Below are 24359 nucleotides of genomic sequence, written 5' to 3'. Positions count from 1 at the left end.
AATGGACTAGACCATATACTAGACTACACTATAGACTAGACAATAGACTAGACCATAGACTGGACTATAGAATAGACTATAGACTAGACTATAGACTAGACTATAGACTAGACTATAGACTAGACTATAGACTAGACTATAGACTAGACTATAGACTAGACTATAGACTAGACTATAGACTAGACTATGGACTAGACTATAGACTAGACTATAGACTAGACCATAGACTAGACTATAGACTAGACTATAGTCTAGACTATAGTCTAGACTAGACTATAGACTAGACTATAGTCTAGACTATAGTCTAGACTAGACTCTAGTCTAGACTATAGACTAGACTATAGACTAGACTATAGACTAGACTATAGACTGGACTATAGACTAGACTATAGACTAGACTATAGACTAGACTATAGACTAGACTATAGACTAGACTATAGACTAGACTATAGACTAGACTATAGACTAGACTATAGACTACACTGTAGACTAGACTATAGACTAGACTAGACTATAGACTAGACTATAGACTACACTGTAGACTAGACTATAGACTAGACTACACTGTAGACTAGACTTTAGACTATACTGTAGACCAGACTATAGACTAGACAATGGACTAGACCATATATAGACTAGACTATAGACTAGACTATAGACTAGACTATAGACTAGACTATAGACTAGACTATAGACTAGACTATAGACTAGACTATAGACTAGACTATAGACTAGACTATAGACTAGACCATAGACTAGACTATAGACTAGACTATAGTCTAGACTATAGTCTAGACTAGACTATAGACTAGACTATAGTCTAGACTATAGTCTAGACTAGACTATAGTCTAGACTAGACTATAGTCTAGACTATAGTCTAGTCTATAGTCTATATAGACTATAGACTAGACTATAGACTAGACTATAGACTAGACTATAGACTAGACTATAGACTAGACTATAGACTAGACTATAGACTAGACTATAGACTAGACTATAGACTAGACTATAGACTAGACTATAGACTAGACTATAGACTAGACTATAGACTAGACTATAGACTAGACTATAGACTAGACTATAGACTAGACTATAGACTAGACTATAGACTAGACTATAGACTAGACTATAGACTAGACTATAGACTAGACTATAGACTACACTGTAGACTAGACTATAGACTAGACTAGACTATAGACTAGACTATAGACTACACTGTAGACTAGACTATAGACTAGACTAGACTACACTGTAGACTAGACTTTAGACTATACTGTAGACCAGACTATAGACTAGACAATGGACTAGACCATATATAGACTAGACTATAGACTAGACTATAGACTAGACTATAGACTAGACTATAGACTAGACTATAGACTAGACTATAGACTAGACTATAGACTAGACTATAGACTAGACTATAGACTAGACTATAGACTAGACTATAGACTAGACTATAGACTAGACTATAGACTAGACTATAGACTAGACTATAGACTAGACTATAGACTAGACTATAGACTAGACTATAGACTAGACTATAGACTAGACTATAGACTAGACTATAGACTAGACTATAAACTAGACTATAGACTAGACTATAGACTAGACTATAGACTAGACTATAGTCTGGACTAGACTATAGACTAGACTATAGACTAGACTATAGTCTGGACTAGACTATAGACTAGACTATAGACTAGACTATAGACTGGACTAGACTATAGTCTAGACTATAGACTAGACTATAGTCTGGACTAGACTATAGACTAGACTATAGACTAGACTATAGACTGGACTATAGACTATAGACTAGACTATAGACTAGACTATAGACTAGACTATAGACTAGACTATAGACTAGACTATAGACTAGACTATAGACTAGACTATAGACTAGACTATAGACTAGACTATAGACTAGACTATAGACTAGACTATAGACTAGAGTATAGACTAGACTATAGACTAGACTATAGACTAGACTATAGACTAGACTATAGACTAGACTATAGACTAGACTATAGACTAGACTATAGACTAGACTATAGACTAGACTATAGACTAGACTATAGACTAGACTATAGACTAGACTATAGACTAGACTATAGACTAGACTATAGACTAGACTATAGACTAGACTATAGACTAGACTATAGACTAGACTATAGACTAGACTATAGACTAGACTATAGACTAGACTATAGACTAGACTATAGACTAGACTATAGACAAGACTATAGACTAGACTACAGAATAGACTATAGACTAGACTATAGACTAGACTATAGACTAGACTATTGACTAGACTATAGAATAGACTATAGAATAGACTATAGACTATAGACTAGACTATAGACTAGACTAAAGACTAGACTATAGACTAGACTATAGACTAGACTATAGACTAGACTATAGACTAGACTATAGACTAGACTATAGACTAGATTATAGACTAAACTATAGACTAAAGACTAGACTATAGACTAGACTATAGACTAGACTATAGACTAGACTATAGACTAAACTATAGACTAGACTATGGATTAGAATATAGACTAGACTATAGACTTACGTGTTATGTTTATAATCGTCAACTAACTGCTAACTTTTCTAAGAAAATGTTTTGATTTATTATTTTCTTTTTCGTTCTTAAAGTGGTACTTATTAGCTTTAAATTTAAAGGTACCCGGACCTGATTGAATAAAAATATTTGAAAACGTTTGTGTATCGTTTTTCTTGTCGCTTTTTTTTAATTTTGGAACTGAAAAGAAAATACTTTTTAGCCGTTTTGCATTTTTTGAACTTTTTGAATTTTCTTTAATATTGAAAATATAAATTAAAAAATACAAACACGTTTCTGATTGAATGAATAATATGGACGAAAAAATTGAGTGAACAATTTTTTTTAACTAAAATTTAAATTTTTTTAACTGTGCTATTTCGTCACTCAGTTAAACTTATACTAAATATAATCAAATTCTTGACGTTTAAAAGAAAATTAATAGAAACACATTTTTAAACATATCTAACCAAAGGTAAATTAATTTAAAAAACACAAGCAGTGAGAAAACTAATAAAAAAAAACACTGCAACACTTTTTACACTAATAAGTGTGTACTAAATGTGTATGTTAACTATGCTGGGCTCTCAGAATGATTAAATGATATCACAAACTAAGAATATATAAAATAAATTTGCATAACAAAGTGTATTTATAAACACAAACAAATTCACACATACAAATCTGATGGGATAAATAAAAATCTGAGAAAATTGGTTAATAAAAAAACAAACATTTATTTTGGAATCAACAACACCCAAGAAAATAAGAAATGAAAAACACAAAGAAAAGCCAAACCTAATACACAGCACCAGTCCATCACAACAAGGTGAATCATGAGCGATTTTTTTTATTGAAATATTTAGTTTATATTTGAGAATACAAATTTTCAGTATTCAAAACGATCGCCGAGAGTTTAGATGAAAATCGAAATGCGAAATTGTTTTTTTTTTTATTAATTAATACGGAAAAATTTTAAATAAATTAACAATAACAAAATATGCTTTTTAAGAATAATATATTTCAAATTTTACTGATGATCTATATGTTTTATATAAAACAAATATTTTGCAATGAATTGTGCTGGAACAATGAAGAAGAGTGTAATATTAAAACGGAATTATATAAAAATTTTGAACTTTCACATGGCTTAACAATGCAAATCGATTGTCATTTAAATTTTACAAAAAACCACACACTAGATAATAATCACCTGCAAACAGAAACAAATGATTTTCAAACATCAACAAAAAATCGTTTCATGGGCATAGAAAGTGTAATGCTGGACGGTTGCCAAACGCCATTAAATGCTCTAACTTATGGTTTGGAATATTTGCCAATATGTAAATCTATAATAAAAGTTTCAATAAGGCATTTTCATATGGATATACTAAGACCATTCCATTGTCAGGGCGATAATACACAACTACAATTAGAATATTTAAATATACAATTTAATGAAATATCAACCATTGAAGCTGATTCCTTTCTATCTAACACACCACAATTAAGGGATGTGTACATTGAGAGAAATTCATTAAAACTTATACACAAAAATGCCTTCAAAGCAATTAGATCATTAGAGAATTTATATATTGTCAATGAACCCGTGCTGATGTTGAAATTTCCTGATTTATTTGAATACACCAGTGTTGCCAGTGTACATTTGGAGGCGCTAAAACAAATGACGTCAGACATTTTTGAACATTTACCTGAAACTTTGCAAAATCTCTACGTTGCCAATACACCACTCGACAATGTTGCGGTGCAGCTGAGAAATTCTCTCGTTTTAAGAAATCTCACCATAAAACATTGTGCTCTAGAAAATTTTACGTTACACGATGTTCATTCAACCGTTAAACACATTGATTTAAGTGACAATGTCATGAAAACATTTACATCATATGAGAACAAATTAAAGCAATTAAATTTAAGTAATAATCAATTACAATGGTTACCATTCGAATGGTTGGTGAATCTTAGCAATTTGGAAAGTCTTATACTAACAGGAAATCATATAAAATTTTTACATTTGAATAGTTTATTAAAATCTATACCAAATGTTTTACTATTCGATTTAAGCCAAAATAAGCTACAATCTTTACAGGATTATGATAAAGTCATCCCGGATGTAAGACTAGCACAAGTACGCATAAAATGTGATCAAAATCCTTGGGATTGTTTGTGGTTACATCAATTTGCCCACAATTATCCGGAGAAATTTCGCATATTAAAATATGAAAAATTTATATCGAAAATAAATGTTAATGGACTACAGTGTATACCATCGGAAAAAATACCACCCACTACCGCCGTCAGCACCACAAATAATTCAACTCAAACTAATAACACCGCCCTAACTGGTGATCATTTTTTGAACGTTTCAACATATACTTTAGTTTATGGCAGTCCTTGGGAATTCAAAAGAAATCAAAGAGCCGAAGCTTTAATTATTGTTTTCATGTTGCCCTTAGGTATAGCCTTACTTTTTCTGCTACTCTATATGTGGATTTATTGCCAGAAAATGTTTCATTTATCCTATTACAAAGGCTTCTCTTGCATGCAAATGCCAGCGAATCATCCAAGTCAACGTTTTGATGTTGTTCGACAATTGCCATTATCACCTCTACAAACTGAAAGTGGACGACCTTTAACACAACTACTCAATGGAAATGAAATGGCCTATGAAGTGCCTATTAATGGTATTGTTTCCGAATGCAATTGTATAGCGCTACATAGTGGTGGCGATGATGATACAACGGCTGTGAAATGTCAAAAATCTGTTCATATTACCTATGAACAGTTACCCAACGAAGAACCTCCCAGTCAGATTTATGAAGAGATAATATAAGTTAATGAACTCAACTATCTTTTAAAACACTTTTTGATTTAACCCTCTGTTGACTGATGTGGTAGTTTGATAGACACCAAAAAAAAATCGAGAAAAAAATTGATTTTTCAATTTATACTTTGTCAAAAAACACTGTTTAACATGCATTGTCGTGTCGAAACTAAAAAATATTACAAAAATAACCACCTAGACCTTTAGGGCGGTTTTCTCACTACTCCGTTAAACTAGGCTTAACTTGCTGTAACATTAAACTCGGAATAAATTTAAACGGACTTTAACCAATGATTGTGTGTTTTCAGTTAACGATGTAAAATCAGTTAACTTTGTTTGGCCGGGTTTCTTACTCCTCAGTTAAACTAGGCTTAACTTACTGTTATATCAAACTCGGAACAAATTTAGGCGGACTTTAAGCGATGATTGTGTTTTTCAGTTTTAGATTTAAGCGCAGTTAACTTTGTTAGTATTGCCAACGTTTCACTCAAAAACATAAACAATAAACAGCTGTTTTTTTGCAAAAATCTCTTTTGTAAAATGAAAAATTTTAGAAAAATGTTAAATTAACAATTAAAACAATAATTAATGAAACAAAACAAATCAGAAAATTGTAATTTACTTAAAATATCAAGTTTTTGTTCTTCCGAAATCTTTGTCTTATTGTTTTTGTTAATTGTGTTTTCTCACTTATAACTTGGGTTTAATTGGCCAATTACACTCAGTTAAACTAAGATAACAAGTAACTTTACTGATAACTGAAAAACACGAAACATATCTTAAACTAGGTTTAAACAAAGAATGTAGATTATCTTTATCAGAAAAATCCGCTCTAAGACCCTTAAACAGAAACGGTTTTTGAGTTGACAATTAAATGCCAATAATCAGATTAGTTAATCTAAAACAAAATTTAATCTGATGTTTATCCCTTTTGAAGTTTTCGAGTACAAAATTAAACTTTTCAGTGTTGCCATTACCAAACAACAGAAAACGTCACTGTTTGTTATAAAAACCATGTATGTTTTATAAAAAAGAAGAAGACAATTGTAAATGTGATAAGAAAGTTAATGAAATTTAAAACAAAAACATATATTGGTCCCTATTCTGCATTTTAATTCGAATTGAAATTGTCTCCGTTTGGCAACTTTGGTATTCTGCATTTCGTTTCGACTCTTCGCCACATAAACAACAACTTAGACCTGGTTTACACATTGGGAAACTTTTGTTTTTGTGTGTGAGAGAAAGAGATGGTTGATATTTCTTTATCTTTATTTCGCATACAAAAATCGAAATTTTCCTAGTGTGAACCAGGTCTTACAAAAACGTAGGTACGATTGTAACGCAGAATATACAATTCGTAAAGCATTGAAACGAAATGGAATTGCTTCTTCTTTTTCTTACAATTTAGTTTTTTGTTTGAATACTTTTTTTTTTCTTGATCGTTGCGTAACTGAATGTGTAAACGTTATCGAAATGCAAAATAGGCGTCAAGTCCTCATATTATATACTAATCTATAAATCAAACATGTTAATGTATATTTTCATAAAAACTGTATTATTTTTTTTTTTTTGACAACAGCTGTTTACACTTTTATATATCTTGCTCAAGTTTAAAACACCTTCATTGGGCGCTTAAACTAGCAAACAAAATTAACTAATTGAGTACTCAAAAACAACTTTCGAAGATTAATTTTATTATAATCCCTAATCCTTCACCTAAAGATTGGCCCTAGGTAGTTTTGGAAAACAGATCTTAGATAATATAAACTTTCAAAAAAGGTGTCTAGCAGACGTCCGTCCCAGAGGGTTAAAACATGTATTATTGTTATGTTTATTAAAACCAGCAGAAAGGTTAGTTACTCTGTATCTCAACTTGCAAGCAAATATATTAGTTTTTAATTGTAAATAAGTGTAACCAATCCCTCTCCCAGCAAAGCTGTAAAGTTTTCAAAGTATTTTTAGTACTGTTAATATTATTTACTACTATGCATATATGTTAAATTTAAGGAAATATTCTTATCTGATTTTATTTAAATAAAGATAATGTTTTAACATAAATAAAGGTAATGTTGAACCTCAATTCCAAATATTTATTAAGTAATATTTATTTCAATATTTATGTACATATACAATGTTAGTTGCTGTTTTTTCTTTCATTTCTCATTCTCTCGAGGCAGCTTAATTCCTTAACATAACTTTAAACTTGAGTTTGATATTAGTAATTCACGCTCTCATTCATCATTCAAACCCCAATTACATACTGACATGATTCACCATACAAAATTTCTGCTGGGAATTACACAAGCTTTACGTAATCCAGTTTAAATTACGTAAGAATTACAAATGAATCAGAGTCATCTCTAATTTTTAACGGTTATTTATCATAATCAGCTGTTTGTTTTCATTGGTTGGATACAAGTAAAAAACAAGTATGAATTTATAGTCAGACATGGCCGACCATACGATACCCTACACCAGTCAGTATGTTAAAACTGTGGATTATTTAAAAAAAAAAAAAAACAAGTAAGAGTTCTATATTCGGCTGTGCCGAATCTTATATAACCTTCACCATGATGTGTTTAAAGCCTTTTGTACCTTTTGAAGAACGAAAAAGTACCAAAAAGTCCCCATCTATGGGTCCTCAGTTAATCCGGGCCATACAAACTTAATTACATGTTCCTAGGTTCAATATTGTAGAAATTGTAAAAAGTACCTTTTGAAGAACGAAAAAGTACCAAGAAGTCCCCTTTTACTGGTTCTCACTTAATCCGGGATATACGAACTTAATAACATGTTTCTAGGTTCAATATTATAGAAATTTCAAAAAATACCTTTTGAAGAACGAAAAAGTACCAGAAAGTCCCATTTTATAGGTTCTCACTTAATCCAGGCTCTACATACTTAATTTCATATTTCTAGCCAATAACAAAACATTAGTGCTGCTCTCGCTCTGCTACTCTTGCTCTGCTTTGCTTTTATAAACAAATTACAATAACAATATTTACCGTATTGTTATGTATTTTGTTTTTGTTTTTTGCAGTTTCTGTCTGAGCATGAATAAAAAATCTAAATTTTATATAAAATTTTCAGAGGTTGTCTCGGTTTTTTGCTCATATCTCCGTTATTTATGGACCGATTTTGCTGATTTTAAATAGCGTTCTTGCCGGTCGTATGTCTGATAGAATTATGGAAGATTCGGATCTCGCAGATATTTGGGGTCTTCTAAAAACTGATTTCAACAAACATACAGACAGACGGACGGACATGGCTTAATCATCTCCGCTACCTATAAGGATCCAGAATATATATACTTTATATGGTCGGAAAATTATATTATAGAAATTACAAACGGAATGACAAACTTATATATACCCTTCTCACGAAGGTGAAGGGTATAATAAAGCATATTGTTGACAAAAAAAGATTTTCTTCAAGAGGGCTTATAGGGCAGAAGGGGTAAATATCGGCCTATGCTTATAAATATTGTCAAAAATTTTATCAAATTATCTTGAAAATTGCGACTTGTAGCGTGCGCACAAGGTTTACATGGACACACAGACAGACAGACAGACGGACATAGCTAAATCGTCTCAGAAAGTGATTCTGAGGCAATTGGTATACTTTAAGGTGGGTCTAGGACCAATATTTTTGGGTGTTACAAACTTCAGCACAAACGCATAATAACCTCCCCACTATAGTGGTGTAGGGTATAATTAACTTACAAAATAATGAAAATATAAAATATATAAACGGAACTGTTGAAATAAAGTAATGGCTCCGTTTGGCAACTTTGGCAGAAACGAGGGAATACAAAAGAAGGGTGCGAGAAACGCATTATTCTTTTAGGAGTAATGAAAAGATTGGCGTCATAATAAAGATCCTATGGAGTGACTTTTCCACTCTAGCAATCAAAATTTCCTAGAGAGGAAATATTTGTTAAGAAACTTTTTCATAATTCTCTTTAAGTTTTCTTAGACCTGGTTCACACTGGGAAACCTTTGTAGAGAAACTTTTGATTTTGTGAGTAAGAGAAAGATAAAGTCTTTCTCTCACACACAAAAATCAAACGTTTCTCAAAATAAGTTTCCCAGTGTGAACCAGGTCTTAATGTCCACACATCGATACTTTTGTTTCAGAAACTACGTATTAATTGAATTGATTTGTTGTTGTACGAAAGAGAAGAAAAGGTGCGGGTCCACACTAGGAAATTTTTTTCGGGAAACTTTTGGTTTTGCGTTAGAAAGGGAAAGAATATTATTCATCTCTCTCGCGATACGATGTTTTCCGTACTCGGAAACTTGTTTTGTTTTTATTTTCATTCGTACAACAACAAATCAATGCAATTAACACGTATTTTCTGAAACAAAAGTTTCTATGTGCGGACATTAGGAAAACTTCAAAAGAGAATAAAGAAAAAGTTTCTTAACAAAAGTTTCATAGTGTGGACCAGGTCTTACTAGAGTTGTGAATTAAAAATACATAACGATATAAATCGAGAAAAATTAAAAAAAGTAGGGACATCGGTACAAGTGAAAGAGTTAAAAACCTAATGCAAAGGGTTTGATTACTATGTTTCGACTTTTTTGTTTTGTCAAATTAACTCTCTTTTCTTTGTATGACGATTTATTACAACAATAATTTAAACATCTTAACAAAAACAAATTTTATTTTCTATTATGATTTTTTGTAAAAAAAATTTTTTTAATAAAATGCAATTAAACCTTTAGAAAAAAAGGTTTACTTCCATTTTATACAAGAAATTTTTAATTAAAAAAAAAAAAAAAAATAGAAAATAAAACTATGATTCTCCCATAACACGATTACGTATGATCGACTGACGACAATTGCTGCCACACATTGTATAAATATGCCTTCTCAATACCCGTATATGCTTTTGAGAAACCTCAAAATTATGCACTAAACTATTGAGTTGACTCTGTAGCTCTGCTATAAGACTATCACGTTCTTGTATCAAACTTGAGGTAGAATTTTGACTACGATTAAGTTTCATTTCAAGATCGTAAATTCTCTTTTGTAATTCTCTTCGCTGTTTCTCATTTTGCTCACGTTGACGATTCATTGTACGCTTATTGGCATTCTGTAATGTTTCCAATTGTTCGCTCATGATTTTCATCTTTTCGTTAAGTTTACGTTTTTCTTGCTTTAAGGCCGTATTATAATCTTTGAATATTTTTAAATCTCTTTCGGTTACTTTTAAACGTGTTAGCGTGGAAAGTTTACGTCGACTCATTTCTTCTAATTTAAGTTTTAATTGATTTGCTTCGACCTGCATAAGTTCTAAGCGTTCATTTAGTTTAGAATTTTCTTTGAGAGCACGTTCTTTTTTAAGTCGTTCCTCACGCATTACATCTGTTAGAAATTCTAAATCTCTTAGTTTGGTTTCAATTCGATTTCTTAACTGATCTATGATAATAGAGGCGTCAGTTTCTAATTGTTGATTATTGGAATTTAATTTCTCAATTTCAAGCTGCTGCTGTTGAACTAACTGTTGGGCTTGAGCGAAACGTGTGCGATAATCGCTTAGGGTATTTTTTTGTTCTTCTATAATAGAACAGAAACGATCACTATCATCTTGTAGCTTTGTTATGGTATTTTTAAGCGAAAAGATTTCCGAAGAGCTTTGCTGTGCTTTTGATTGATCATCCATAACGGTTTTGAGAGCCATATAAACATTTTGCAAATCTTTATCGTTATTGTTGTTAGTATGAAGCGATTTTAGATTCTCTTTATTAGCCAATATCTGTTGAAATTTCTCCTCGACAGTTTCAATATTTTTCGCATCCTTATTATGGGAATTAAATAGAATTTCTTGAAGTGGTTTTTCATTTAATACTAGAAAACTTTTGCTACGATTAAATATTTGTGTACATTTCCTGCGTAGAGAATATACGGTACCCGTAGAACTGCTACTATCTGAATAGGTCTCAAAATCTCCACAAGGTAAATTTCGCTTATTAATAAGTCTAATATGTTTCAGTTTCATTTCATTTAATTCTGAATTTATTTTCAAATACTTTTCTTGCAAATCTTTTGTACTATTTGTATATTCTTTAAGTTCATTCCGATACTTTTGTAATTCATCTTTCAGTTTTGAACTTATATCCTGTCTTTTCAATTTTCTTTTAGTTTTACCAAAATTATCCCTAGACAAAGGCGGCGGCGGTAGTTGTGTCTCAGCATCAAATTCTTCGAAATCCTCATTAGGACTATTGTATTTTTTAAACTGTTCATAACTGTTCTTAAGCGAAGGCCCCATATCAGCCGTACTTTCCCTTTTCGAACTGCAGTAGGTGAAAAATTTTTGTTTTTTCTCTATATTTGGCTGAGGTGTTGGTTTGTTTGCACTTAATTTAGATTGAAACTTTGGATTTTGATGCGCCATTATTTGGTTGTAAAAAATTTTGCTCAACAATTTACGATAAGACTTGAATTTGTTAGTTTTATTTCAAAATAGAAAAAAAAACACACACAAAATTTATTTTCTAACACAAAACATGTAAGAGTTCTATAATCGATTGTGTCGAATTTTATATATCCTATCTGTGTTAGACATTTAAGGGCGGGTTTTACTGATAAAGATAATCTTCATTCTTTGGTTAAACCTGGTTTAATATATGTTTCGTGTTTTTTAGTTATCAGTAAAGTTACTTATTATCTTAGTTTAACTGAGTGTAATTGGCCAATTAAACTCAAGTTATAAGTGAGAAAACACAATTAACAAAAACAATAAAACAATGATTTCGAAAGCAGAAAAACTTAATATTTTTAGTAAATTGTAATTTTCTGATTTGTTTTATTAATTATTGTTTTAAATGTTTATTTAACATTTTTCCAAAATTTTCAATTTTACAAAAGTATTTTGTTGCAAAAAACAGCTGTTCATTGTTTATGTTTTTGAGTGAAAAGTTGGCAATACTAACAAAGTTAACTGAACTTAAATATAAAACTGAAAAACACAATAATCATTTAAAGTCCGCCTAAATTTGTTCCTAGTTTAATCTAATAGCAAGTTAAGCCTAGTTTAACTGATGAGTAAGAAACCCGCCCTGAAAAACACAATCATCGGTTAAAGTCCGCCTATATTTGTTCCGAGTTTAATCTAACAGCAAGTTAAATCTAGTTTAACTGAGCAGTAAGAAACCTGGCCTAAGTGAATTTTTTCGGCGGGTTCAGTTGTATGGGGGCCAGGTGTAATAATGGACCGAAATAAGCCGTTTTCGATAGGCTTCGTCTACGGTACCATAAAAGATCATGTGCCAAATTTCATTAAATTTTCTTCAAAATTGCGACCTGTAGTTTGATTACAAAGTTTACAAGCCCTATTGGGGGGTTCAGTTGTATGGGGGCTAGGTGAAATAATGGACCGATTTTAACCATTTTCAATAGGCTTCGTCCGTGGGACAATAGAAGATCATGTACCAAATTTCACTGAATTATCTTCAAAATTGCTACGTGCAGTTTGATAACAAAGTTTACATGGACGAACATAACTAAATTGACTCAGAAAATGATTCTGAGCCGATTAGAATACTTAATAGGACCAATATTATTGTGCGTTACAAACATCAGCACAAACCCTACTTGTTTTTTTGGTTCATTTCAAAAAATGATGAGAGCCAAACGACTGTCACATTTTCCATCCATATTATATCTCAATGTGTGCTAGTTTCATTACATATTGCGTTTAGACGATCACATCCGTACTCTTTAACACACACATTGTGGGCGCTTAAACGCTTTTATAGACCTGGTTCACACTAGGAAACTTTTGTTGAGAAATTTTTTCCTTATTATCTTTTGAAGTTTCCTTAGAGTAGGTTTTTGAGTTGGCAATCAAATGCCTATTAATAATCAGATCCAATTATTGTGTAAACGCTATCAACCATTTTTTTCTCTCACACACAAAATCAAAAGTTTCCTAGTGAGAACCAGGTCTTACGATACCCAGCATTTCGACAAAGAGTCAATGCATACGAAAAAGACAGTAATTTCCACTATGTTTTGGGTCATTCATCACGAATGTACCCTTTGTAATCGAGAATGAAGACAGTCGTCACTTTAGTGTCCTCTTTGTAAGCGGGAGCGGAGACAGTCGTCTCTTTACTGTCCTCAAGTAACCTAGAGATTATACTCTTAAAAGTAGTTTTTTTTGTGCTTCCGAAAGTAGTTATTTTACCCATCTTTTGGAGAAATGATTATTACTTTCTACTAATATGCCACCATCTGGTTGACTCAAATTTATATCTTTCGGGTCAATAGTCACATTATTGTCCCATAATATTCTAGAGAGTAGACACTTGAAATTTTTAAATTTTAGTTCCATTAATATCTTACCACCTGGCGGACTCCAATTCGTATGTTTTTGGTCTTTCGTCACAAATAAACTCTTTCTAAACGAGAATGAAGACAGTCGTCTCTTTAGTGTCCCCTTTGTAAGCGAGAGCGGAGGCAATCGTCTCTTTACTGTCTTTTTGTAGGGTGTAGAGTGACGATTGACTTCCTCGTAGAACAAGCCCATGTTAAAATGGTTGGTCACCTAGGTAGTCAGGTGACTAGAGGCCACCACAAGTGGTAGGTTAAGTGGTCAGTTCGGGACTGTCCCGTCGAACCGCTGGGATCATCGTAATGCATTGAAATGGAATTGTTTCTTCTTCTTTTCTTCTCCGTTTTTTGTTGGAATACCAATTTTCGTTGCGTAAGTGCCGGTCCACGCTAGAAAACTTTCGTAGAGAAACTTTTTCTTAATTCTCTTTTGAAGTTTCCTAAATGTCCACACATAGAAACTTTTGTTTCAGAAACTATGTGTTTATTGCATCGATTTGTTGTTGTACGAATGAAAAGAATAACAAAACAAAACAAGTTTCCGAGTACGGGAAACTCCGTACCGCGAGAGAGATGAATGATATTCCTTCTCTTTCTCTCTCATGCAAAATAAAATACATACATACATACATACATACATACATACATACATACATACATACATACATACATACATACATACATACATACATACATACATATGTACATGGAAATTGAAAACGGAACAACAACTACAAAGTGAAAGAAAATTAAAGAAAAAATTTTATTAAATCTGAATGCCTTTGGAATATTTTTCAATTGCCACTGACAAAATAATTAAAAGTTTAAAAAAAAGAACCAAAAATTTTATAAAAATTAATAGATAAAATAATTGTATTGAACAAAATTTTAAGTTAATAATAAAAAGAATTTAATTTCATATTTATATATTAAAATTTTAAGTTAGAAAAAAAAATAATAATAAAAATGGCTAGTGAACCAGAACCAGTTTCGGCACTATCCGAAAGAGAAGAAGCTGGAACGGAATTTTCCACAAACGAAGAATATGCAGAAGAAATTGATATTGAACAGCATGAAACTGATGATTATGGCGAAGATTATACACCGCTAAGTTCCAATGAAGACCCCGAAAATCAACGACAATATAAAGAATATAGACGTCTTGAAAGAGATATAAAATATCAAAATGAAATGTTGGAAAATCTTAAATTACAAATACAAAAAATGTCCGATAAGCCTTGTCTAACACGCAGTGAACGTAATGATTTGAAAACCCTTAAAGATAACTGGGAACAGGAACTACAAAAGCTACGTTGTCTTATTGAAAAAGCTATACATTTACAGAATTATGGCTCGAAAAGACACTATCGTGAATTTCCACTTATAACCACATTCGATGAAGATAATTTAAATCTTACAATGCGCACCTGTGAAACCTTACAAACACAAACAAAAACACAAAATAGAAGAGCATCTGGTGGAGAGTCTAGTGAAATGGATAGATCCTGTTCATATCGTGAAAGTCAAATGAGTGTAGCGGAAGAGAGAAAGCTAATGAAAGAGATTTGTGCCGCTCTTAAAGAATGTAATAATCTTAAGGAATGTCGTTTGCATAAGAAGCAGCAATCGCCAGCTGGCAAAGAAAAGGATGATTCAATGGATAGAATTAACAATAAAATAAATTGTATGCAACAAACTATAAGTAAGCTAAAGGAAGAATTAAAGAAACGTAATGCGCAGGCAAGTTGTTGTGGTTCTTGCAATAAAAATGAAACAAATAAAAAATCTACCGCTATGACTCCAAGTTCAGGCCTAGATACTCTAATGTGTCTTGGCAAAAAAAGTGAAAAAACCGAAAATTTTGAACAATTAAAGGAAAACTATTTGTATCTGTTGACAGAATTTAGCAAAAAGGATGAACAACTTAAGGATTTAACAAAAAAGTAAAAGGATATTTTTCGTTAAAATATTTTAAGAAAATTTTTGGAAATTTCTAAAAAAATTTTTGAAAATTTTTAAAAAAAAAATTTTGAAAATTTCTAAAAAAATTTTGAAAATTTCTAAGAAAATTTTGAAAATTTCTGAAAATTTTTTGAAATCTTAAAAAAAAATAAAGTTTTATTGAAAAATCGATAAAATTTTTCATTTTAAAATCGATTTTTCTTTAAAAATCTACTTTTTCCTTAAACAAGGATTTAACAAAAAAGTAAAGGGATATTTTTCGCTAAAATTTTTTAAGAAAATTTTTGGAAATTTCTAAAAAAAATTTTGAAAATTTCTAAGAAAATTTTTAAAATTTCTAAAAAAAATTTGAAAATTTCTAAAAAATTTTTAAAATATATTAAAAATAATAAAGTTTTATTGAAAAATCGATAAAATTTTTCATTTTAAAATCGATTTTTCTTTAAAAAATTTACTTTTTCTTAAACAAGAATTTAATAAAAAAGTAAAGGGATATTTTTCGCCAAAATTTTTTAAGAAAATTTTTAGAAATTTCTAAAAAAATTGAAAATTTTTTGAAATCTTAAAAAAAATAAAGTTTTATTAAAAAATCGATAAAATTTTTCATTTTAAAATCGATTTTTCTTTAAAAATCTATTTTTTCCTTAAAAAAGGATTCTTTCCGGGAAATAAATACTTTTCTTTGTAAAATTTTTCTTTCAAAACAAATTGGATCCCAAACACTTTACACAAGAATAAACCAGAAATATTATTCAATAATAAATCCCCATTTTCAAGGCAAATATATATTTTCTACATAAATTTTCAGACTAAAATCGTCCTGTGCCAACTGCAGTAGCAACAACGCTGACTCTAACATCCAAGGCAATGCCGATGAATCCGAATTAATACTTTTACGCAATCGTATCAATGAAATGAACGAAGAACAAGTCGAATTCAAATGTCTAATGAGAGAACAATCTGTGCAATTGGATGATTATCGCAATAAATATCTAACGGCTCAACAAAAAGTCGAAGAACAAGCGGCTCTTCTCGAAAAGCTTAATATGAATAATAAACGCATTGAAAAACAAATAAATCTAGAAGTTAAAGAGATACGCGCCAAATTTCAAGAAAAACTTGCTGAACTATTGCATTTTCCTAGACTTTTGGAAAACGAACAGATTAAGTTGGCTCAAACGTGCAAGGAGAAGGAAGAGCTTGAAACTAAGCTGGTAATAGTGTGTAAAGAACTTAAAAAGCTTAAAACCAAAACGCAAGATAACAATAGTGAAGATTGTAAACCTCAATTGCAAAGGTGTCAACAGGAATTGGGTCATGTCAAGAAAACTCTAGAAGAAATACAAAAGCAAAGAGATATGTTCTGTGAACAGTTGAGAACTACCATGGACGATTTGAATACATTACGTTCGGAATCAGCTAAAATAATAGCCAGAACAAAAGAGCGTGCCGATGTTATTAAGCAACAACAACAAGATCAAATTGATCGTTTGGAAAAGCAATTGGCACAGTGTCGTGCCACTGCTTGTTTGTCCGTAAGCGATCGTGAATCGGTTATACGAGAAATGCAAGGACAATTGAATACTTTGTCCTACAGTTTTGATGCTGCACAAAAACAAATTAAAACTCTTAGAAATCATATAGCCTTTATGTCTAATGAAAATAGTTTTCCCGCCAAATGTTAAAGTAACTGCAACAGAGCAAATCAAAGAAAAAATTGTGTTTGGTTTTTCCGTTTTAAATTTTCTATTATTCAAATTAATGTTAATTTAAATTTGTTTTTAAATAAATAACATAATTGAATATTAAATTATAATATATATATTTTTTAAACAATTACGTTACGGGCTTTTGTGGACTTTGGAGACATGTGAGAAATTAATGATTTAAAGCGATTTAACGGCTAAACGTTTCATTTTAGGTGTCTTCTTTTTGGCCTGACGTTTTTGTTCTTTTGCCTCCCAACGACGTTGCTTTTCGGGATCATCTTCAGCCATGATACGTTCTTTTTCAGCTTTGCGTTTCTCTTCGCGACGCTGAGCTGCTGCTTCGGCACGGGCAGCATGAGTACTCTTCAAAAATTCTTCCTCGACGCGAGCTCTATTCTTTTCGGCTTTTTGGATACCCTTGAAATTGGAAAGAGTTTTGCGTTATTTAGATTTTAATGTATTATAAAATAAAACAAAATCTTACCTCCTTGGATATACGTTGAACTTTAAGGCGCTCCATTAAATAGAAAATCAAAATAAGCAATGGTTTTACAGATTCCATATCACCATCCTTGGGTAAATTAAAACCGGCCATAAGTACGGGTTTAGTTTCAGGTTGTTTTAAAACATTCGTTTCGTCTTGTTGTATGGGACCGCTAAATTGGTCAGAAATATGAATATAATCAATAAATTGTTGATATTTGCTAAGAGCCGTTATAACACGGTTCTCGAGTATGGCAGATGTGGCTTCTGGAATTTCAGAGAGTACACTGAAACCAGTAGGCACATTATAACGTGTCTCTGGTTTACTGACTAGAGTACAATATTTGCTCTGTAATTAAGAAAATTTCGTTATTAAAAAAAACACACACATTTTCATTTTATATATTTATAAGAACTTACCAAATCGGAGTATTCCTTAAAAGCCTTTGTTATAGTTTTCTTAGTACCAACACAGAATACAAATGGATCCATTACACCACGTGTAAGATCAAATTTAATGTGTAATTGATCTTGTTGTGGGCGCATTAATCCAGCTACTAATGATACTAAATCTTGACGTTTAATCATTTTCAACTCGACCAACATGCCTTCACAGCAGGTACGTCCCGAACACCAAAGTGTATACAAACTTTCACTTTCTTTCATTAAACCAGGATTTTCATTCTCCTGTTTGCCATCATCGCCCACCAAAACAAAATTGTCATCTAGCAGACCCTTGTGAGTGCTATACCATAAATGAGCTAATTTGGCATTTTTAGCTTTGCCGGCGAAAAAGTTGGTAAAATATACCATAAGACCGGCCAGCATTAACATTTCCATCCAATAGGAATCCCAATGTGTTCTGTTATTGAAAAGCAAAATACATCATAATATATTTTCATTCATTTACCATAAAATTTAACAAATTTACCTAAAATGCATGGGTATTTTGGCAACGGTGAGTTTTGGTTCGGGAGCTCTTTTATCGACAACATCTTCCTTAATATCGCCTCCATCAAAACCCTCAAATTCTTCATCATCTTTAAAGAATTCATCTTCATCCTCAACAATACCATCTTCTTCATCATCTTGAACATTAATCGTATTTATGGATTCTTTTTCCTTTACAACTGGTACTTCATTTGCTACCGGGACACCTTCGCCTTTAACCGTGACAGGTGCCTCTACAAATTCATCATCACTATCGAAATCTTCAAATTCGGCAAAGTCATTGTCTTCGAATGCTGATACGGGTGTCAAATCAAAGGTAATAAAAGCACAGCAAACAAGTGCAATCAATAAAGCTTTGATTAGCTTCATTTTCAATTGAATTAATTAAAATAATTTTCCTTTTAATGTTTAACTTATCATAACCTCAAACTAAATAAAATTTAGGTCAAATGGTTATTAACAAATAGTCATTAATATTTGTTACCGTTTAGTGGTAACTTGACTTAATCTTATCACTAATTTTCTTTAATTTATCTAATTTTTCTCCACCAACTAATCCACCGAACGAGCACGTCACACTATTTTAATTAAATAAAAAAAATTAAATGGAAACCGATTACTTTTGTTGTGTTTTTTTATTTTGACAGAGTGTATATCTAGTGCGAGTAATGTCAAAATTAATACACTAGAAAAAAATGTGTATGACAAATGCAGAAAAGATAAATAGAAACAGTGTTGCCGTTGAGCAAGTGCTAAATTATTAAAATATCCTTACTAAAGGGCACTTAAATGAAAAGGTAATACGAAATTTCATTCGTATAACAAAGGGGCACTTCACACGATCACACTTTACGTAAAGTCTAATGGAAAAGTAAAATGAAATTCCATCCGTATAACAAAAAAGAGAATAAAAGTCGTATGATTTATGTATTTTGTGTTTACACGATTGGTATAAAATAATAACAAAATAAGCGGTTTCACTTATTTTTAAGTGTTTATATAAAAATACATCCCTTATCTAATGCCATACGACTGTAAAATTTTCCATCCGTATTTTCTCTCAATGTGTGATGGTTTCATTGTATATTAAGTCCCATCCGTGCTCTAGGGTTCTATAGTTGAAACGAAAAGTCGACTTTTAGTATTTTATAAATAGTTGACTTTTAGACTTTTTTTTAGAATTTTCCCAACGTTTTTCGAATTTTCGACTCTTTGTAAGGTTCTAGAAATCAACTTTCGAAAAATTGAACAATAGACTTTTTCTCGAAAAAAGTCGAATTAGAATATTTTGTTTCAAAAAAATCGATAACTTGACTATCGTCTTTGGTCAAAATGGAGTCTCTTCGATTCTACTTGACAGTTTGCATGTAGTGAACTACCACGTAATCGTCTGTGAAAAAGTCGAAAAGTCGACTTTGGAAATAAATGTCGAAAAAGGCCGGAAAGTCAAAAAAAGTCAGTAAGTCGAAAAAATTATAAATAGCCGAAAATTTTAAATAAGTGGAAAAAAGTCAAAAACTCTAAAACAGTCGGAAAAACTCGAAAAATGTCAAAAAATAGTCAAAAAAAATCGAGAAGACGGAAATTAAAAGTCGACTTTTAATTAAATGAAAAAATTCGAAAAATCGGCATTTCATGAAATGCAAAAGCCGAAAAGTCTACTTTTTTCTCAAAATTTTTGTCCTGGGGTCAATATTTTGCGGACTGGATTAAAGGATAAAAAGAGTTTTTTTGAGGTTTTTATGATTTTTTTCATATTTCTTCCAAAGGAAAGAAATTTTTGACAGAAAGTACTGTGTTCAAACCAGTCTGTGTCGACATTTTATTTTTTTATAAATATTCTATAAATAACTCTACAAATAAAATAACTTATTTCTAACCAAACAATATTGTCTTTTGGAACATCTCAGACAAAAAAGTACTTTTTCTAGTTGTTGTTGTAGCAGCGACACGTGTAAAGTCGGTGCGGCTGGGTTGACAATCCTTGATCGTTGTTTATTGAACTCCGAATCATTCCGGTGCGATGTACCGATTGCCGTGGGAACGACTTTTTCTAATAGTATTTTTCGATTATTTTTCTATTGAATTTTTAAGCAAATATTTAGCTTATTTACAAATTTTCTACTTTTCGACTCTTTCGGACTTTTTGCGATTTTTATTTGCAAAGTCGACTTTATTCACAGACGTTAATCGAGTTTTTTTTTTGATTATTTGAAAGTCGATTTATAGAACCCCCCGTACTCTTCTACACAAAATTTGTGTGCTCGTGTGAAGCCGGCTTAATAGAGATATAAGAACAATAAAATGTTACTTTTTGCTTCGTTCAGAAATTAACAGTTATGAGAGTTGTTGGATTAAGTTCAACGGGTTTATTTATTATTTGATTCATCTCTATTTGTATTTAAAATGAAATCTAGCAAATTTCCAAAAAAAATCTAGAAATTTAATCTTTGTTCCAGTTTTCTTCAAACTTTTTTTCTAAGTGTATATGGCATTTTTGGAATGTAATTTTTGTTATTTTTAATCCACACAGTGTTGCTTTTAAAATAAGTACCAATTTTTACATCTATAGCAGATTGTTTAGAAAAGGATACAAAAAGAAAAACAAAACAGATTAGAAAAGAACTGAAAATTTTCTATCAACAATCAACTAAAAAAGGAAAATATTGAAAAAAATAAATAAATCTTGGATTTCGTGTACAATTAATGAAAAAATAATTTACAGAGTATAAATCTTAATAAATAAAAACATGAATTCTAGCCGTTCTACGTCTACATCATCGTCTGGAAGTTCAACAAGCAGTGGAAGTACAAGTTGCACAGATAGTGGATCATCTTCAACAGATTCTGAGAGTACTACCTCCAGCGATGCCAAACCTTTAAATGCATCTAGAGGTAATGATAATAACAAAAATAAGCCGCAAGTAACAACCAGAAGAAAGAGCTCGGAAAGTAAGGCAAACCAACAAAAGACAACGGCGGAGGCAGAAAAAACTAAACTTAATACGAGCAACAGTTCGACGGTAGCCAAGCAACCTAATAAAAATATAACTTATTCCAGTGATGATGATACACCACCTGCTAAAAAACCACTTAAAAGGCTGTCGACTACATCTACGACACAGCCCAGTCAAAGGCGAAGATCCTCTGGGGGTTTTGCCTTGACAGCCTCCAAATTACAAAAGGCACAATCAGAGAACACAACTTCTGGCATAGAAGTAGCAAAAGACACTAAACCGGCCAAGACAAATGAAAATGAGAAAGATAAATCAACAATTTTGCCAATAGCTGTAGATCCTGATGTTATAACGAAAACAAATACAACACCCATAAAAAAGGCAAAACAAGAACCACAAACCAAGGCCGTAGGCAAGAATACAAATTCAGTTAATGATAACACGGAGCAGACAACTACTAAAGCAAAACAAATTCCAAATAAGCGAAGCAATGGTCCATCTCAATCCATAAGAGCAGCTGCTGCTGCAACGTCAAGAAAAAAATGTTCTGACGAATCTGAGTATGATAGTGTTTCCGGCTCAGAAGATGATTCTTCAAGTAGTAGTAGCGAAACTGAAAGTAGTGACAATAGTTCATATAATTCCAAGGCCGAAAAGGGTGGGGGCGAAGGTATAGGCGGCAAACGACGTCCGAAGAATAGACATACCGAAATAGGTGCTAAAAATAAAAATGAATTTTCCGATTCAGATAGAGGAGAGAGTCCGCCCAAGAATACCAGAAATAGAAAACTTACACGCTCCCTAAGTACCAGAAGAAACAGCAAACCATTAGTTAAAACTTCAGCTGGAGCCAGTCAGCAGGATGGTGGTTCAGATTCCGATTCAGAAGCTATTAATGGTACCGTGGGCGATATGAAACGTTCACTCTGCAAGAGTCCGGCCAAAAAGTCCTACATTGGCCTTGGCGCCACAACGCTTAGTAAATGTAGCGTAAAAAAGGAAATCAGTAACAATGGTTTTACAAGCATGTCTAGAGCACCCACGCCACCGCAATTGGAAAAGCGATGTCCAGTTGATGGCTGTGATTCCTCGGGTCATCTAAGTGGAAATTTAGATCGCCACTTTTTACCCGAAGCCTGTCCTATATATCACAACATGTCTGTTTCCGAATGCAAAGAAAGAGCTAATGAGCGCAAGCTAAGAGCGGAAAGCATTAGCAGTAAACCTTCTACAGCCTCCAATCATATGGATAGCCAAAAGTCTGGTCAGCAGTCTTCAGCAAAACTCCTACAAACTAATGAACAAAAAGAATTTTATAGTAAAATTAAAGAATCGAGAGCACGTTTCAAACCCATAGCGGAGGTGGTAAACAGCGATAAAGTTAAATTGGAAAAGGATTGTAACGATGAAGATCGTGAGCCCAGTTTGATAGGTTTAGTACCCGATTATGATCTACAGTTGTTTAGAGATGCCCAGGCTTTAGCTAGTGAAAAAATTGAAGATGAAGTTAAAGATTTGCCCATTGGCAAAGGCATCAAGTAAGTCTAATATATTTGTGTATAGAATATACGTCACAATTATCAATTTAAATTTCCATTACAGATATATCACAATGGGTAAATACAAAATGAAAGTATGGTATCAGTCTCCCTATCCTGAAGACGTTTCGAGGTTGCCACAAATGTACATTTGTGAGTTTTGTTTACGTTATCAAAAATCAGAAACCGGCATTAAACGTCATGCTCACAAATGCGTTTGGCGACATCCGCCCGGTGATGAAATCTATCGTAAAGGCAAATTACAAGTGTGGCAAGTAGATGGTAAACGTCATAAGCAATATTGCCAGCATTTGTGTTTGTTGGCGAAATTTTTTCTGGATCACAAAACTTTGTACTATGATGTTGAACCATTTCTATTTTATATCATGACCTTGGCAGATGTTGATGGTTGTCATACGGTGGGCTATTTTAGCAAGGTAAATATGTAAATGAAATTTCTTATTAAGGGCGAATTTTTCTGATAAAGATAATCATCATTCTTTTGTTAAACCTGGTTTAATATATGATTTGTGTTTTTCATTTATCAGTAAAGTTACTTATTATCTTAGCTTAACTCAGTGTAATTGGCCAATTAAACTTAAGTTATAAGTGAGAAAACACAATTAACAAAAACAATAAAACAATGATTTCGGAAGAACCAAAACATAATATTTTAAGTAAATTGCAATTTATTTAACATTTTTCCAAAATTTTCCAATTTACAAAAGTATTGTTTGCAAAAAAACAGCTATTCATTGTTTATGTTTTTGAGTGAAAACTTGGCAATACTAACAAAGTTAACTGAGCTTAAATCTAAAACTGAAAAACACAATTATCGGTTAAAGTCCGCCTAAATTTGTTCCGAGTTTAATCTAACAGCTAGTTTTGTTCTACTGGAATTCTAGTGCAGTTCTAGCTCAGTTCTAGTTCAGTTCTAGTTCAGTTCTAGTTCAGTTCTAGTTCAGTTCTAGTTCAGTTCTAGTTCAGTTCTAGTTCAGTTCTAGTTC

The 24359-nt window shown here is 31.9% G+C and overlaps 5 protein-coding genes across 5 annotated transcripts in view; 3 read left to right on the top strand and 2 right to left on the bottom strand.

Moving 5' to 3' along the window:
• The first annotated feature begins 3472 nt into the window (after nt 1–3472).
• LOC111679159 lies at nt 3473–5856 on the top strand. Its single transcript, XM_023440671.2, has one exon. It carries the CDS (start codon nt 3568–3570, stop codon nt 5416–5418), a length of 1851 nt encoding a protein of 616 aa, XP_023296439.2. The 5' UTR covers nt 3473–3567; the 3' UTR covers nt 5419–5856.
• Nucleotides 5857–9970: 4114 nt separating this feature from the next.
• Nucleotides 9971–11954, bottom strand: LOC111679158 (putative leucine-rich repeat-containing protein DDB_G0290503). The gene has a single exon (XM_023440670.2). The coding sequence runs from the start codon at nt 11810–11812 to the stop codon at nt 10208–10210; it is 1605 nt and encodes a 534-aa protein (XP_023296438.2). The 5' UTR covers nt 11813–11954; the 3' UTR covers nt 9971–10207.
• A 2649-nt stretch (nt 11955–14603) lies between these two features.
• LOC111679164 (outer dense fiber protein 2) lies at nt 14604–17531 on the top strand. Its single transcript, XM_023440680.2, has 2 exons — nt 14604–15695; nt 16523–17531. The coding sequence occupies exons 1-2, from the start codon at nt 14719–14721 to the stop codon at nt 17397–17399; spliced, it is 1854 nt and encodes a 617-aa protein (XP_023296448.2). The 5' UTR covers nt 14604–14718; the 3' UTR covers nt 17400–17531.
• LOC111679165 (PAT complex subunit CCDC47) lies at nt 17520–19469 on the bottom strand. The gene is made up of 4 exons (XM_023440681.2): nt 18838–19469; nt 18327–18768; nt 17908–18255; nt 17520–17840 (listed from the first exon to the last, which is right to left on the bottom strand). The coding sequence occupies exons 1-4, from the start codon at nt 19224–19226 to the stop codon at nt 17601–17603; spliced, it is 1419 nt and encodes a 472-aa protein (XP_023296449.2). The 5' UTR covers nt 19227–19469; the 3' UTR covers nt 17520–17600.
• A 2018-nt stretch (nt 19470–21487) lies between these two features.
• Nucleotides 21488–24359, top strand: part of LOC124418451 (histone acetyltransferase KAT7) — a 12579-nt gene continuing 9707 nt past the window's right edge. The window contains exons 1-2 of the mRNA XM_046956489.1: nt 21488–23352; nt 23417–23789. Of these exons, the coding sequence (XP_046812445.1) occupies nt 21608–23352; nt 23417–23789 (2118 nt within the window). The 5' untranslated portion in view covers nt 21488–21607. The remainder of the gene's footprint in view (nt 23353–23416; nt 23790–24359) is intronic.

This window comes from Lucilia cuprina, chromosome 2 (assembly GCF_022045245.1).
Source record: "Lucilia cuprina isolate Lc7/37 chromosome 2, ASM2204524v1, whole genome shotgun sequence".
Classification (NCBI taxonomy): Eukaryota; Metazoa; Arthropoda; class Insecta; order Diptera; family Calliphoridae; genus Lucilia; species Lucilia cuprina.
The sequence above is the reverse complement of the archived record's forward strand: the minus strand, read 5'-3'. Positions and strand labels throughout refer to the sequence as shown.